Source organism: Eurytemora carolleeae, unplaced genomic scaffold (assembly GCF_000591075.1).
Source record: "Eurytemora carolleeae unplaced genomic scaffold, Eaff_2.0 scaffold1941, whole genome shotgun sequence".
Lineage (NCBI taxonomy): Eukaryota > Metazoa > Arthropoda > Copepoda > Calanoida > Temoridae > Eurytemora > Eurytemora carolleeae.
In genome coordinates this window covers 10,334-23,395 of record NW_019402155.1, presented here as the reverse complement: position 1 = coordinate 23,395, position 13,062 = coordinate 10,334, and the positions used below count along the sequence as shown (strand labels likewise).

The following is a 13,062-nucleotide window of genomic DNA, read 5'->3' as shown; positions in this document are numbered from 1 at the left end:
TGATCTGCACTGGCAGGCCCAATTTTGTACAAGAAGAGAAAAGGGAAATGGAAAGAAAAAAGGGGATGTAATTGGGAAAGGGGAAGGGACGGAGGCACAGGGAATCAAGAGAAGGGGAAAGGGGAGGGGAAAAGGGAAAGAGGATGGGGAAGGGTTAAGGTTAAAGCAGTGCTTAGGATCCGGATCTGTTGGATCTGCAAGATTTTAGCTTCCTGAATCCAGATCCGGATCCGCAAAAATAGGCGGATCCACGGATCCGGATCCAAGGGGTAAAATATAAACCAAAAACTGCAAAAAAAATCTTTTTTACTCCAAAACCCCAAATCTTTACTTTTGAAAAAAAAAGATTATAAAAATTTCCTCATTTCTTAATGGTTCATCAAGTTTTAGGATAAAAATAAGCGAAAAAAAAACCAAAAATTTGAAAATTTTGTTTTGTTAAAAAATTTCAGTAAATCTTTAAGAAATGACCTGGATCCATTTTTTTCCAGTGCGGATCTAAGATCCGGATCCGGATCCGCATTAAAATTGAATGGATCCTAAGCACTGGGTTAAAGGAAAGAAGAAAGAGGAACAAAAAGTGGGGGGGGGGTTATGTGCACCCAGCGTACCCCCTTGTATTAAGGGAAAAAGGAGTTAAGGGGAAACATAAAGGTTAAGAAAAGGTCAAGATGAACGGAAAGGGGAGATCAGGGGCATATTTAGGAAGTTGTTCATAGGGCTAACATTTTTTTCTGTCCAGGAAGGGCTTAGCACCGGTTTGGGTCCAAGCTGCAGCGCTCGGCCCCTAGCCATTTAACCTGTCCTGGCCGCATGACTCGGCCCCCTTTTTCGCAAGTCTTCGCCCAGAAATTATGCTAACCAAGGCTAACCATAAACTAATACAAAATAATTATTAATAATTATGTTGAAATTAGTTTTTTATTAAATTATGTGCGAATTTCTCCTCCATAATTTTTATTTGAAAGGAACACTTTTTATTTGACAATATTTTCCACATTATTGACCAGATAAAGTTAAGAGGGTACAGTTGTAAATTGGACATGCTCCCCAGTAAACTAATAAAATGTAAATTAAAGTTGCAACAGCAGTACCTTTCAGGCTAACTATATCAAAGAATTGTTGACGGATTAATTATTTTTAATAATGTTTCATTTCAGATATATTGAAGGCCTAAACTGCAACTATGAAGTCTAAAATGATTAACATCAAGGATTTTGATTTCCATGATTTGCTTGACTCTACATCCAACCTTCATGATGTTGAATTCAAGATTATAGATGAGAACTTCCAGGAGCTGGGAACTGTCAGGTCCCACAAGTTCTTGCTGTCCCTCCTGTCCCCTGTGCTGAAGAAGATGTTCAGCAGCCGGGAGGAGGGATCCATTGTTGTTGAGATCACTGGTCCATCCTTCATAAGCTTCCAGACCCTCATCCAGTTCTTATACACTGGAGATGAGTCAGTTATTACAGGTCAGTTAAACCATCCTTCATAAGTATCCAGACCCTCATCCAGTTCTTATACATTGGAGATGAGTCAGTTATTACAGGTCAGTTAAACCATCCTTCATAAGTATCCAGACCCTCATCCAGTTCTTATACCCTGGAGATGATGCAGTTATTACAGGTCAGTTGAACCATCCTTCATTACTTTCCAGACCCTTATCCAGTTCTTATACACTGGAGATGAGTCAGTTATTACAGGTCAGTTAAACCATCCTTCATTAGTTTCCAGACCCTCATCCAGTTCTTATACACTGGAGATGAGTCAGTTATTACAGGTCAGTTAAACCATCCTTCATTAGTTTCCAGACCCTCATGCATCTTCTAAAACTATTTAATAGTTTCTTTCAAAGATTAAAAGGGAAATTGATCTTTATGTTGAGATGTATCCTCTCTTGATGACCTGTTTCATCTTTTTGTTCAGAAATACCCTCTATTAATGATCTTATTGATCTTTATGTTCAGATGTATCCTCTAATGATGATCTTTTTGATCTTTATGTTCAGATATATCCTCTATTAATGATCTTATTGATATTTATGTTCAGAAATATCCTCTATTAATGATCTTATTGATCTTTATGTTCAGATGTATCCTCTATTGATGATCAGTTTGATATTTATGTTCATATGTATCCTCTCTTAATGATCTTATTGATCTTTATGTTTAGATATATCCTCTATTAATGATCTTATTGATCTTTATGTTCAGATATATCTTCTATTAATGATCTTATTGATCTTTATGTTCAGATGTATCCTCTAATAATGATCTTGTTGATCTTTATGTTCAGATATATCCTCTATTAATGATCTTACTGATATTTATGTTCAGATGTATCCTCTATTGATGATCTTATTGATCTTTATGTTCAGATATATCCTCTATTGATGATCTTATTGATCTTTATGTTCAGATATATCCTCTATTAATGATCTTATTGATCTTTATATTCATTAATGATCTTATTGATCTTTATGTTCAGATGTGTCATTTATTAATGATCTTATAGGTATTTATGTTCAGATATATCCTCTATTGATGATCTTATTGATATTTATGTTCAGATGTATCCTCTATTGATGATCTTATTGATCTTTATGTTCAGATATATCCTCTATTAATAATCTTATTGATCTTTGTGTTCAGATATATCCTCTATTGATGATCTGTTTGATCTGTATTATCTGGGAGACAAGTATGAGCTGCGTGGAGCCAGGAACCTGATTAAGGAAGTTGTCTCTAGCTTCAAGATTAACCAGGAGAACTGGATTCATGTACTCAAGGGAATCAAGAAGTACGAGAATACTTTCCTGTTTGAAGATCTCTGTAACATACTTCAGGATCAAGTTCAAGGTATTGGGATTCATTCAATTATATAATTTACTTGACAGTTGATTTTTATTAATATGGTAGAGGAATCAATTAATCAATTATTAATTTGTGTTATCTTTTTGTTTAGGGTATTTGAAGGGCTGTCCCTCTTCTGATGAATACCTGGATGATATTCAAGAATCTGATGACACAGATTTCTATTCCTGGGTCAAAAACTGGATTCAGAAATGGAGGAGATCAGACACAGGTTAGTCTGATTGTATATAATTACATTTTTTTGTTTTTATTTTTATACTTTATATAAGTTTGTAATAAATAAAAATAGATATGTAAAAATATAGAAAATTTTGTGGAAATTCTCTTCACAAAATTTATGCAATTAGTTTCGTTTTGTCCTAGGCTCTCCATAGAGCTATATAATGTTCAAATCCAAGTCATTTTTATTACTTATACTTTTGCTTTGTACTTGGTTGGGGAAAATTATGACTTGTCTAAAAAAAATGAATTTTTCTTTGGAGAAAGTTGTTAAATATTGCTGAAAGCTTTCCTTAACTTGCGATCACATACGTTTCCTTTCTTATCTTCTTATCCTTACATTTTCCTTCTAAACCTTTCCCATTTCTGCCTTCTTCTTGTCTTCCCTACTTAACCCTTCCTGTCTTCAATTCCCTACCTTCCTCTTTTCTTCCTTCTATTCTATACCTTCCCCTTCCCTCTCCCTCATTATACCTTCCCCTTCCCTCTCCCTCATTATACCTTCCCCCTTCCCTCTCCCTCATTTCCCTCATTATACCTTCCCCTTCCCTCTCCCTCATTATACCTTCCCTGGTCTCTCCCTAATTTGAATTTATCTGTATTTGTTTACTAAATTTTCATCACTCTCATTGGTCGGAGTATCCAAGAATAGAGAATAAAGCAGAAAATTTAAAGTGTTTACAGTGGATACAGAGATTGCATGATTGGGATTCATTTTCTTAAGTTTTCTGCTCAAATTACAATTTATTAAACAACAAATCTGTTTTGAAGGTTAAAAAGATGGAAGACCACATTTTGTAAAGCTTTTGAGGATTCCAAATATTATTTTTGATACCACCTTTGTCAGTTATCCTTTTCTTTGTCAGTTATCCTTTTCTTTGTCAGTTATCCTTTTCTTTGTCAGTTATCATTTCTTTGTCAGTTATCCTTTTCTTTGTCAGTTATGCTTTCCTTTGTCAGTTATCATTTTCTTTGTCAGTTATCCTTTTCTTTGTCAGTTATCCTTTATCTCCTGTTTCCATTCCCTACCTTACTTTTTTCTTCCTTCAATTTCCTACTTTCCTTTTCCCTCTTTATACCTTCCCATGTACCTCCCTAATTTTTCCTTTTATAAATTCCCCTCCCCCTCCTAAAATCCCCTTTCCCCTCCTATCTATGAGATCTGAGATTTTAACAAAAATACCCGTTATCCCCTATATCTGAGTAACTATTTGGAAGATATTGTCTTTTTCTATTTGAAAAGTATTAATTCTCATAATTATATTTTACAGAGAAACTGCAATTAAAAATACCCAATTATCAGCAAGGAAAGTTAAGATATCTCAATCATCCTTGCCAAGACAAGAGTTTAAAGGGTACTATTGTGAATCAGACATGTCACTATGTAAATACAGGTTGACCTGAAATTACGCCTATAGTACCTTTTAACTATTATATTTTCAGGTTTACAAGAAGCAGATAGAAAGTATTCACAGGAAAGTGAAAAGGATTTAAAGATTCAAATCCAGAATTTGAAATATCAGCATGAAGAACTTATCCAGACAAAGGATAGAAAGATTCAGAATTCGGAATCCCAGAATGAAGAATTTATTAAGAACACAGAACTGAAATTGAGAATGATGAAGGAAATGAAAGGCAAAGCAGATTTTGAAGTTGTTAACCCAGATTGTCCTGGTGAATATGGGAGTAATATTCCCTTATTATTATCCCTTATTATTATTATAATTATCCCTTATTATTGTGGGAGGAATATTCCTTTAGATAGTTGTATTGAGTTTGATGAGTTTAATGAGTTTAATGAGTTTAATGAGTATCTGCAGCTGAATACAGAAGTGCTCTTTTATGGTAAGTTTGCAGTTTATAAGCTGGAAGAATCCAGAGACTGGTTTATAATCAAGACAAAGTATGTCAATGGAAATCGGGTGTTCTACATCATGCACCACAGTGAAGAGGAAACAAAGGATGTGTTCTATTACAGTTTAAAATATTTGGATAATATATACATCTTTAAGCCTGTAACAGTGAGATGTGCTCCTATGGGGATATCACTAGAGGATGCTGTACTCAATAACTTCACAACAAACATATCAAGCCGTTTAACTCAAGAAGAAGCGAAATTTACAATAACAATGTATAAAGCATAATCATCTTTGTCCACCACCAACCCATCTCAAACATATGAGATAGTGTTTCTAAAATTTGAAGAAATAAGAAATAGATTGTTAAGTAAATGAATCTATTTTTATGTTAATCTTATTACTGAGCTTATATATTTATTATAAGTGTTAATTTCCAGAAAAAGTGAGAACCATATTTTTCCTCCTCTTGAATCAATTTTAATTTTTTTTAATTTACTGTAACAATTGTGCTTCTGTAAGTACTATTGTATATATTTCCTATTATTTTCATATATTATTGCAAATAAAGACTATTTTTTAATTTACTGCAACAATTGTGCTTCTGTAAGTACTATTGTATATATTTCCCATTATTTTCATATATTATTGCAAACAAAGACTATTTTTTAATTTACTGTAACAATTGTGCTTCTGTATATATTTCCCATTATTTTCATATATTATTGCAAATAAAGACTATTTTTTAATTTACTGTAACAATTGTGCTTCTGTTGGTACTATTGTATATATTTCCCATTATTTTCATATATTATTGCAAATAAAGACTATTTTTTTAATTTACTGCAGCAATTGCGCTTCTGTTAGCACTATTGTATATATTTCCTATTATTTTCATATATTATTGCAAATAAAGACTATTTTTTTTTAATTTACTGTAACAATTGTGCTTCTTTCTGTAAGTACTATTGTATATATTTCCTATTATTTTCATATATTATTGCAAATAAAGAGGATTTTTTAATTTACTGTAACAATTGTGCTTCTGTTAGTACTATTGTATATATTTCCCATTATTTTCATATATTATTGCAAATAAAGAGGATTAAGAAAAACAAAATTCAGGTTAGATTTTTGAAAATTTTTATTTTCTGAAATTTAGTGTTTGGTTAAATTTAATAAACTTTTGAATCGTAAATCTTAGCATCAAGCACTGATCTTCATCTTAAGCATCCCTGCGGATTAATTTAATTCTTTTTATAAATCCTGTGTTGAGCAATGATCATACCCTGCAAGTATAACTTTGTTAGTTAGTTAGAGTCAAGAATGTAATGCAAGGAAAGTTAATTGCAGTTGCGTATTGCGTGCATATTGAAACCAGTTCTCTCTGGGCGGAATTTGTAAACAAGAATAGATGCCTCAGTGTTCGTTTAGTATCCGAGGAGGTTAAAAGCATTGCATTTTGACAATTTTGATAATTTACACAATAGTTTCCTAAGACCAGAATATTTCAATGATTATTTATGTGAAAGACGGATTGTAAGAAATCTAGATGGTGATAACTTTACTCTAACTCTAATACGAGTCTAACTGACTCTCTATCTCTCTAGCCAAAACTCAAGGCTCAAAGCACAACTGTGTAAAACAACGAGTAGTACTCAACTGATTTATTTCTATATTCAGGTGAATGAACTGACCGGGCTAGCCCGACCTGGTCAACTTACAAATCGTTAAGAATTAATAATAATCATAGATAAGGTAGATAGCATTAAGAACATAGATAACATAGATTGCATTACTACAGATTATATGTTACAGATCAGGGGGGGGGGATTTATACCCGTTTATCATTTATTACAAATCAATCGACGGTATAATTATATATTAGGAACCAATCGCTCAAGCTGGACGCTTTCAACTCTCGGGCACTTCCGGCTTTTCAATAGGGCCCAATTTAGGGTTATTCTAGTGATCAATGCTCCAAGAGTAGCAGTAGCTCCATAGAGTACGACACTTATTACGACAGAAATAGTTAGTACACTGTACTCGATTAAGAGTAACGTGTTTAAGCACATTTTTAGGTGCTCGATTTCCTTTGATATGAAGCCAAAAGGATTCATGGAGGCTAACATAGCCTGGCTACCCTCTTTAATATGTCGTTGGAAGTCTTCTAGGTTCATTCCTGCCATAGCACTCTGTCCTCCATAGCTGCAGGATTCGCCATCGCAGAGAGCGTTCAGAATTCGCTGGTGTTGGGAGTGTTGGAATGTGGGGAGCTGTTGATATTCTTCCCAATGTTGTAATTCGTCCCGGGTGTAGAGAGTGGACACCTGTTCACTAGGTTTGTAATCACTGGCGATCTCCATCTTCAAAGGAGTTGGAATCTGCAAAACTCTAGTTGACACTGAGATCCAGCCGGCGGTCGTCGATTTAATCATTATCGGGTACAGATCGTTACAGGGCTGAGCAGAAAGATGTGGAGTGATGACTCTAGTATCCAGGTCCGCCATGTACTTTGCTCCACAGACCAACACTGGGATTCCGCGAAAGCATGTTGGAGTTTCTGCAATTGGAACCTCAATCAGAGTACATTGATACTCGTACACTACTTCCCCTTGGCGTCGAACAAACAGGCCAGGAACACGCTGCAAGGGGTGGAGATAGTCATGGTCGTTCCGCACGTTGAGCCAAGTGGAGCAACCTCCACTCAAGGAAAGTTAAGATATCTCAATCATCCTTGCCAAGACAAGAGTTTAAAGGGTACTATTGTGAATCAGACATGCCACTATGTAAATACAGGTTGACCTGAAATTACACCTATAGTACCTTTAAACTATTATATTTTCAGGTTTACAAGAAGCAGATTTTCTGTCACCGGAAAGTGAACTCAAGGATTTAAAGATTCTAATCCAGAATATGAAATATCAGCATGAAGAACTTATCCAGACCACACAACAGAAAGATAAGATGATTGAAGAATTGAAATTAAAGCAGGAAGAACTAATCCGGACCACAGAACAGAAAGATAAGAGGATTAAAGAATTGGAATTAAAGCAGGAAGAACTGCAACATGATCTACAGACAAAGGATAGTAAGATTCAGAATTTGGAATCCCAGCATGAAGAATTTATTAAGAACACAGATCAGAAATTGAGAATGATGAAGGAAATGAAAGGAAAAGCAGATATTGAAGTTGTTAACCCAGTTTGTCCTGGTTGTTGTGAGAGTAATATTCCCTTAGAAAACATGGTTGAGCACATCAAAAGTTGTAAACGTATTAAGTTTGATGATAGGCATCTGAAGCTGAATACAGAGGTGATAGTTACTAATGATTGTTATAATGTAGTTTATAAGCTGGAAGAATCCAGAGACTGGTTTATAATCAGGGTATGGACTGTCAATGGAAAGAATGTGTTCTACATCATGCACCACAGTGAAGAGAAAACAAAGGATGTGTTCTTTTACAGTTGGAAATCTTCTGATGATGACAACTATATAAAACCTGTAATAGTGAGATGTGCTCCTATGGGGATATCACCTAAGGATGCTGTACACAATAACTTCACAACAAACATATATCGAAACATTGAGAAACTTACAATGTATAAAGCTTAATCATCTTTGTCTACTACCAACCCATCTCAAACATATGAGATAGTGTTTCTAAAATTAGAAGAAATAAGAAATAGATTGTTAAGTAATTGAAGCTATTTTTATGTTAATCTTATTACTGAGCTTATATTTATTAAAGTGTTTATTTCCAGAAAAAGTGAGAACCATATTTTGTATAAAGAAACATTAAATTCAAGTAAAATAGAGACCAGCCATAAACTTGTTTTGAGGTTTTGTATGGTTTTAAATTGGACATACAAATGTAAGCTCACATAAAACTGAAATAATATGTTCCTTGTCTCTTTCAGACAAACTATTCCATTTAAATTTATCAAAGAATTGTTGACGGATTATTTATTTTTAATAATGTTTAATTTCAGATATATTAAAGACCTAAACTGCAAGTATGAAGTCTAAAATGATTAACATCAAGGATTTTGATTTCCAAGATTTGCTTGACTCTGCATCCAACCTTTATGATGTTGAATTCAAGATAATAGATGAGAACTCCCAGGAGCTGGGAACTGTCAGGTCCCACAAGTTCTTGCTGTCCCTCCTGTCCCCTGTGCTGAAGAAGATGTTTAGCAGTCGGGAGGAGGGGTCCATTGTTGTTGAGATCACTGGTCCATCCTTTATAAGCTTCCAGACCCTCATCCAGTTCTTATACACTGGAGATGAATCAGTTATTACAGGTCAGTTGAACCATCCTTCATAACTTTCCAGACCCTCATCCAGTTCTTATACACTGGAGATGAATCAGTTATTACAGGTCAGTTAAACCATCCTTCATTAGTATCCAGACCCTCATCCAGTTCTTATACACTGGAGATGAGGCAGTTATTACAGGNATGCTAGAGGAATAGTTTTGCCAGAGCTGAAAACTTTAGAATGAGATATCCTTAATCCCAATTACTTAATCTGAGTATCCAATGGACACACTTTTGATTTTCTTTCTTCTTAAACCGTTCTTTCTTGGATAGAGTAGAGATTAGATAAAATAAAAAACAGGGTTTTTTTAAATTCAGAGAGTCCCTCCCGTTTCTGTATATAATCTTAAATGGCGCGCAAAATTTCAAATTTATCGGCTTCATATATGCGACTCTGATTGGTTGAATTTTAAACACTTCAGGATACAGGTACAAGTTTAAGTTAGCATTAATCTCAATATCCACCATTCTGAAGTTTTCAGCTCAGGGTATATTTTTTGTTGTCAAAATGACACTTTGGCATTGAGCTTGGAACTACTAGTTGAACCTGGTTCAAATTAATCGATTATGAATTTATGTTATCCTTTTGTTTAGGCTATTTGAAGGGCTGTCCCTCTTCTGATGAATACCTGAATGATATTCAAGAATCTGATGACACAGATTTCCATTCCTGGGTCAAAAAATGGATTCAGAAATGGAGGAGATCAGACACAGGTTAGTCTTATTTTACATAATTAATTTTTTTGTTTTTATTTTTATACTTTATATAAGTTTGTAATAAATAAAACTAGATATGTAAAAATATACAAAATTTTGTGCAAAATCTCTTCACAAAATTTATGCAATTAGTTTCGTTTTGTCCAAGGCTCTCCATAGAGCTATACAATGTTCAAATCTAAGTCATTTTTATTTCTTATACTTTTGCTTGTACTTGGTTGGGGAAAATTATGACTTTTGTAAAAAAAATATGATTTTTTTTTGGAGAAAAGTTTTATATACAACTGAAAGCTTACTTAACTTGCGATCACATCTGTTTCCTTTCTTATCTTCTTTTCCTTACATTTTCCTTCTAAACCTTTCCCATTTCTACCTTCCCCTTGTCTTCCCTACTCAACCCTTCCTATCTTCAATTCCCTACCTACCTTCCCCTTCCCTCTCTTCCTCATTATACCTTCCCCTTCCCTCTCTTTCATTATACCTTCCCCTTCCTTCTCCCTCATTATACCTTCCCCTTCCCTCTTCCTCATTATACATTCCCCTTCCCTCTCTTTCATTATACCTTCCCCTTCCTTCTCCCTCATTATACCTTCCCCTTCCCTCTCCCTCATTATACCTTCCCCTTCCCTCTCCTTCATAATACCTTCCCCTGTCTCTCCCTAATTCTAATTTATCTGTATTTGTTTACTAAATTTTCATCACTCTCATTAGTTGGAGTATCCAAGAATAGAGAATAAAGCAGAAAATCTAAAGTGTGCACAGTGGATACAGAGATTGCATGATTGGGATTAATTTTCTAAAGTTTACAGCTCAAATTCCAATTTATTAAACAACAACAAACCTGTTTTACGGGATAAAAAGATGGAAGACCACATTTTGTAAAGCTCATGAGGATTCCAAATATTATTTTTGATACCACCTTTGTCAGTTATCCTTTTCTTTGTCAGCTGTTTCCATTCCCTACCTTACCTTTTTCCCTTAAATTTCCTACTTTCCTTTTCCCTCTTTACACCTTCCCATGTCCCTCCCTAATTTTTTCATATATAAATATAAATAAAGCTTGAAAACTTTGAAAGATCTCTTAACTATCAACCTGACATTCTCAAAATGTGCTCATTACAGTATTTACCATCAAGCTCTCTTCTTAAGATGTGGAATAACCTGCCTCTTGACTTAAAAAGAAGCAACTCTCTAAGTATATTTAAAAATAGACTACTAAATTCTCTTTTTGAAAATTATAGGACAATGTGTTATAAACCGAATTGCTATTCATGTAAAACTAATTAGATATGTTTTAATATGCTTTGATATTTGTTGTGTACATGTCTGAAAATTACTTTAAACTCTAGTTATTCGAATTTATGTATANAAGATAAGAGGATTGAAGAATTGGAATTAAAGCAGGAAGAACTAATCCAGACCACACAACAGAAAGATAAGAGGATTGAAGAATTGGAATTAAAGCATGAAGAACTTATCCAGACCACACAACAGAAAACTAAGAGGATTGAAGAATTGGAATTAAAGCAGGAAGAACTTATCCAGACCACACAACAGAATGATAAGAGGATTGAAGAATTGGAATTAAAGCAGGAAGAACTAATCCAGACCACACAACAGAAAGATAAGAGGATTGAAGAATTGGAATTAAAGCATGAAGAACTTATCCAGACCACACAACAGAAAACTAAGAGGATTGAAGAATTGGAATTAAAGCAGGAAGAACTTATCCAGACCACACAACAGAATGATAAGAGGATTGAAGAATTGAAATTAAAGCAGGAAGAACTAATCCAGACCACACAACAGAAAGATAAGAGGATTGAAGAATTGGAATTAAAGCATGAGGAACTAATCCAGACCACAGAACAGAAAGATAAGAGGATTGAAGAATTGGAATTAAAGCATGAGGAACTAATCCAGACCACACAACAAAAAGATAAGAGGATTGAAGAATTGGAATTATATCAGAATGATCTACAACATGATCTACAGACAAAGGATAGAAAGATTCAGAATTTGGAATCCCAGCATGAAGAATTTATTAAGAACACAGAACAGAAATTGAGAATGATGAAGGAAATTAAAGGCAAAGCAGATTTTAAAGTTGTTTATCCAGTTTGTCTTGGCTGTAGTGGGAGTAATATTCCCTTAGAAAACATGTTTGAGCACATGAAAAGTTGTAAATTTATTGAGTTTGATGAGAGTCATCTGAAGCTGAATACAGAGGTGATGGTTAATGCTGATTATCATAATATAGCTTATAAGCTGGAAGAATCCAGAGACTGGTTTATAATCAAGATACGGAATGACAATAAAGTGTTCTACATCATGCACCACAGTGAAGAGGAAACAAAGAATGTGTTCTATTACAATATAAAATATTACAGTTGGAAAAATGTGGATGATAAAGACATAATCAAATCTGTAACAGTAAGATGTGCTCCTATGGGGATATTACCTAAGGATGCTGTACACAATAACTTCACAACAAACATACCAATCAAAGTTTTACTAGAAGAAGATGTGAAATTTACAATGTATAAAGCTTAATCATCTTTGTCCACCACCAACTAGGGCTGGGCACGTTCCGACTTTTTGAAATCGTTCCATTTCGTTTTAGAACGAGGGCCTTCAGCTATATTGTTCCGTTCTCGTTCCTTTTTTTTGTATCGTTCCGTTACGTTCTGTTCCGTCCCGTTTCGTTCCGTTCTGAGTAGAAGAACGATCTTCCCATTCCGTTCCATTCTTGGCGTTCTTATTTAAAGAACGGTTCCATCCCTCTCGTTCTGTTTTTTATCAAAGAACGTTTCCATCCCCCCGTTCTGTTCTTAGTATAGAACGATTACTAAAACCGGGTTACCTTAAAAAAGGGGGTGTACAATTTGTAGATTTTTGAAAAATATCTAATTTTCATAATCAATATTTCATATAAAAAAGAAATAGAAATAAATTATAGAAAACACTTTCTTTCAACCTAAATTCTCTCCCCCCCCCTTCTCCTTTTTCCCCTTTCTGCTCCCATTCCTCAAGAATGTAATACATTAAATCCTTGCCATTCCTTTTCTCCCCCCCCCT

At 34.3% G+C, this 13,062-nt stretch overlaps 1 protein-coding gene across 4 annotated transcripts; it reads left to right on the top strand.

Moving 5' to 3' along the window:
* The first annotated feature begins 1,002 nt into the window (after positions 1-1,002).
* On the top strand, positions 1,003-13,038 carry LOC111718014 (putative leucine-rich repeat-containing protein DDB_G0290503). 4 transcript variants are annotated; one of them, XM_023493487.1, is made up of 6 exons: positions 1,003-1,472; positions 2,652-2,858; positions 2,965-3,084; positions 4,536-4,571; positions 7,830-7,879; positions 11,389-13,038. In XM_023493487.1, exons 1-6 carry the CDS (start codon positions 1,187-1,189, stop codon positions 12,535-12,537), a joined length of 1,848 nt encoding a protein of 615 aa, XP_023349255.1. In that variant the 5' UTR covers positions 1,003-1,186; the 3' UTR covers positions 12,538-13,038. The 4 variants fall into 4 exon arrangements, with proteins under 4 accessions (XP_023349255.1, XP_023349254.1, XP_023349252.1 ...); XM_023493486.1 differs by having other exon boundaries at positions 7,830-7,910; positions 11,357-13,035; XM_023493484.1 differs by having other exon boundaries at positions 7,830-7,973; positions 11,357-13,034.
* Positions 13,039-13,062: the final 24 nt, after the last annotated feature.

Coding starts and splice junctions, on each gene's coding strand:
- LOC111718014 (XM_023493484.1), top strand. CDS start 1,187: ATGAAGTCTAAAATGATTAACATCAAGGATTTTGATTTCCATGATTTG. Junction 2,859..2,964: donor ACTTCAGGATCAAGTTCAAG/GTATTGGGATTC, acceptor CTTTTTGTTTAG/GGTATTTGAAGGGCTGTCCC. Junction 3,085..4,535: donor ATGGAGGAGATCAGACACAG/GTTAGTCTGATT, acceptor TTATATTTTCAG/GTTTACAAGAAGCAGATAGA.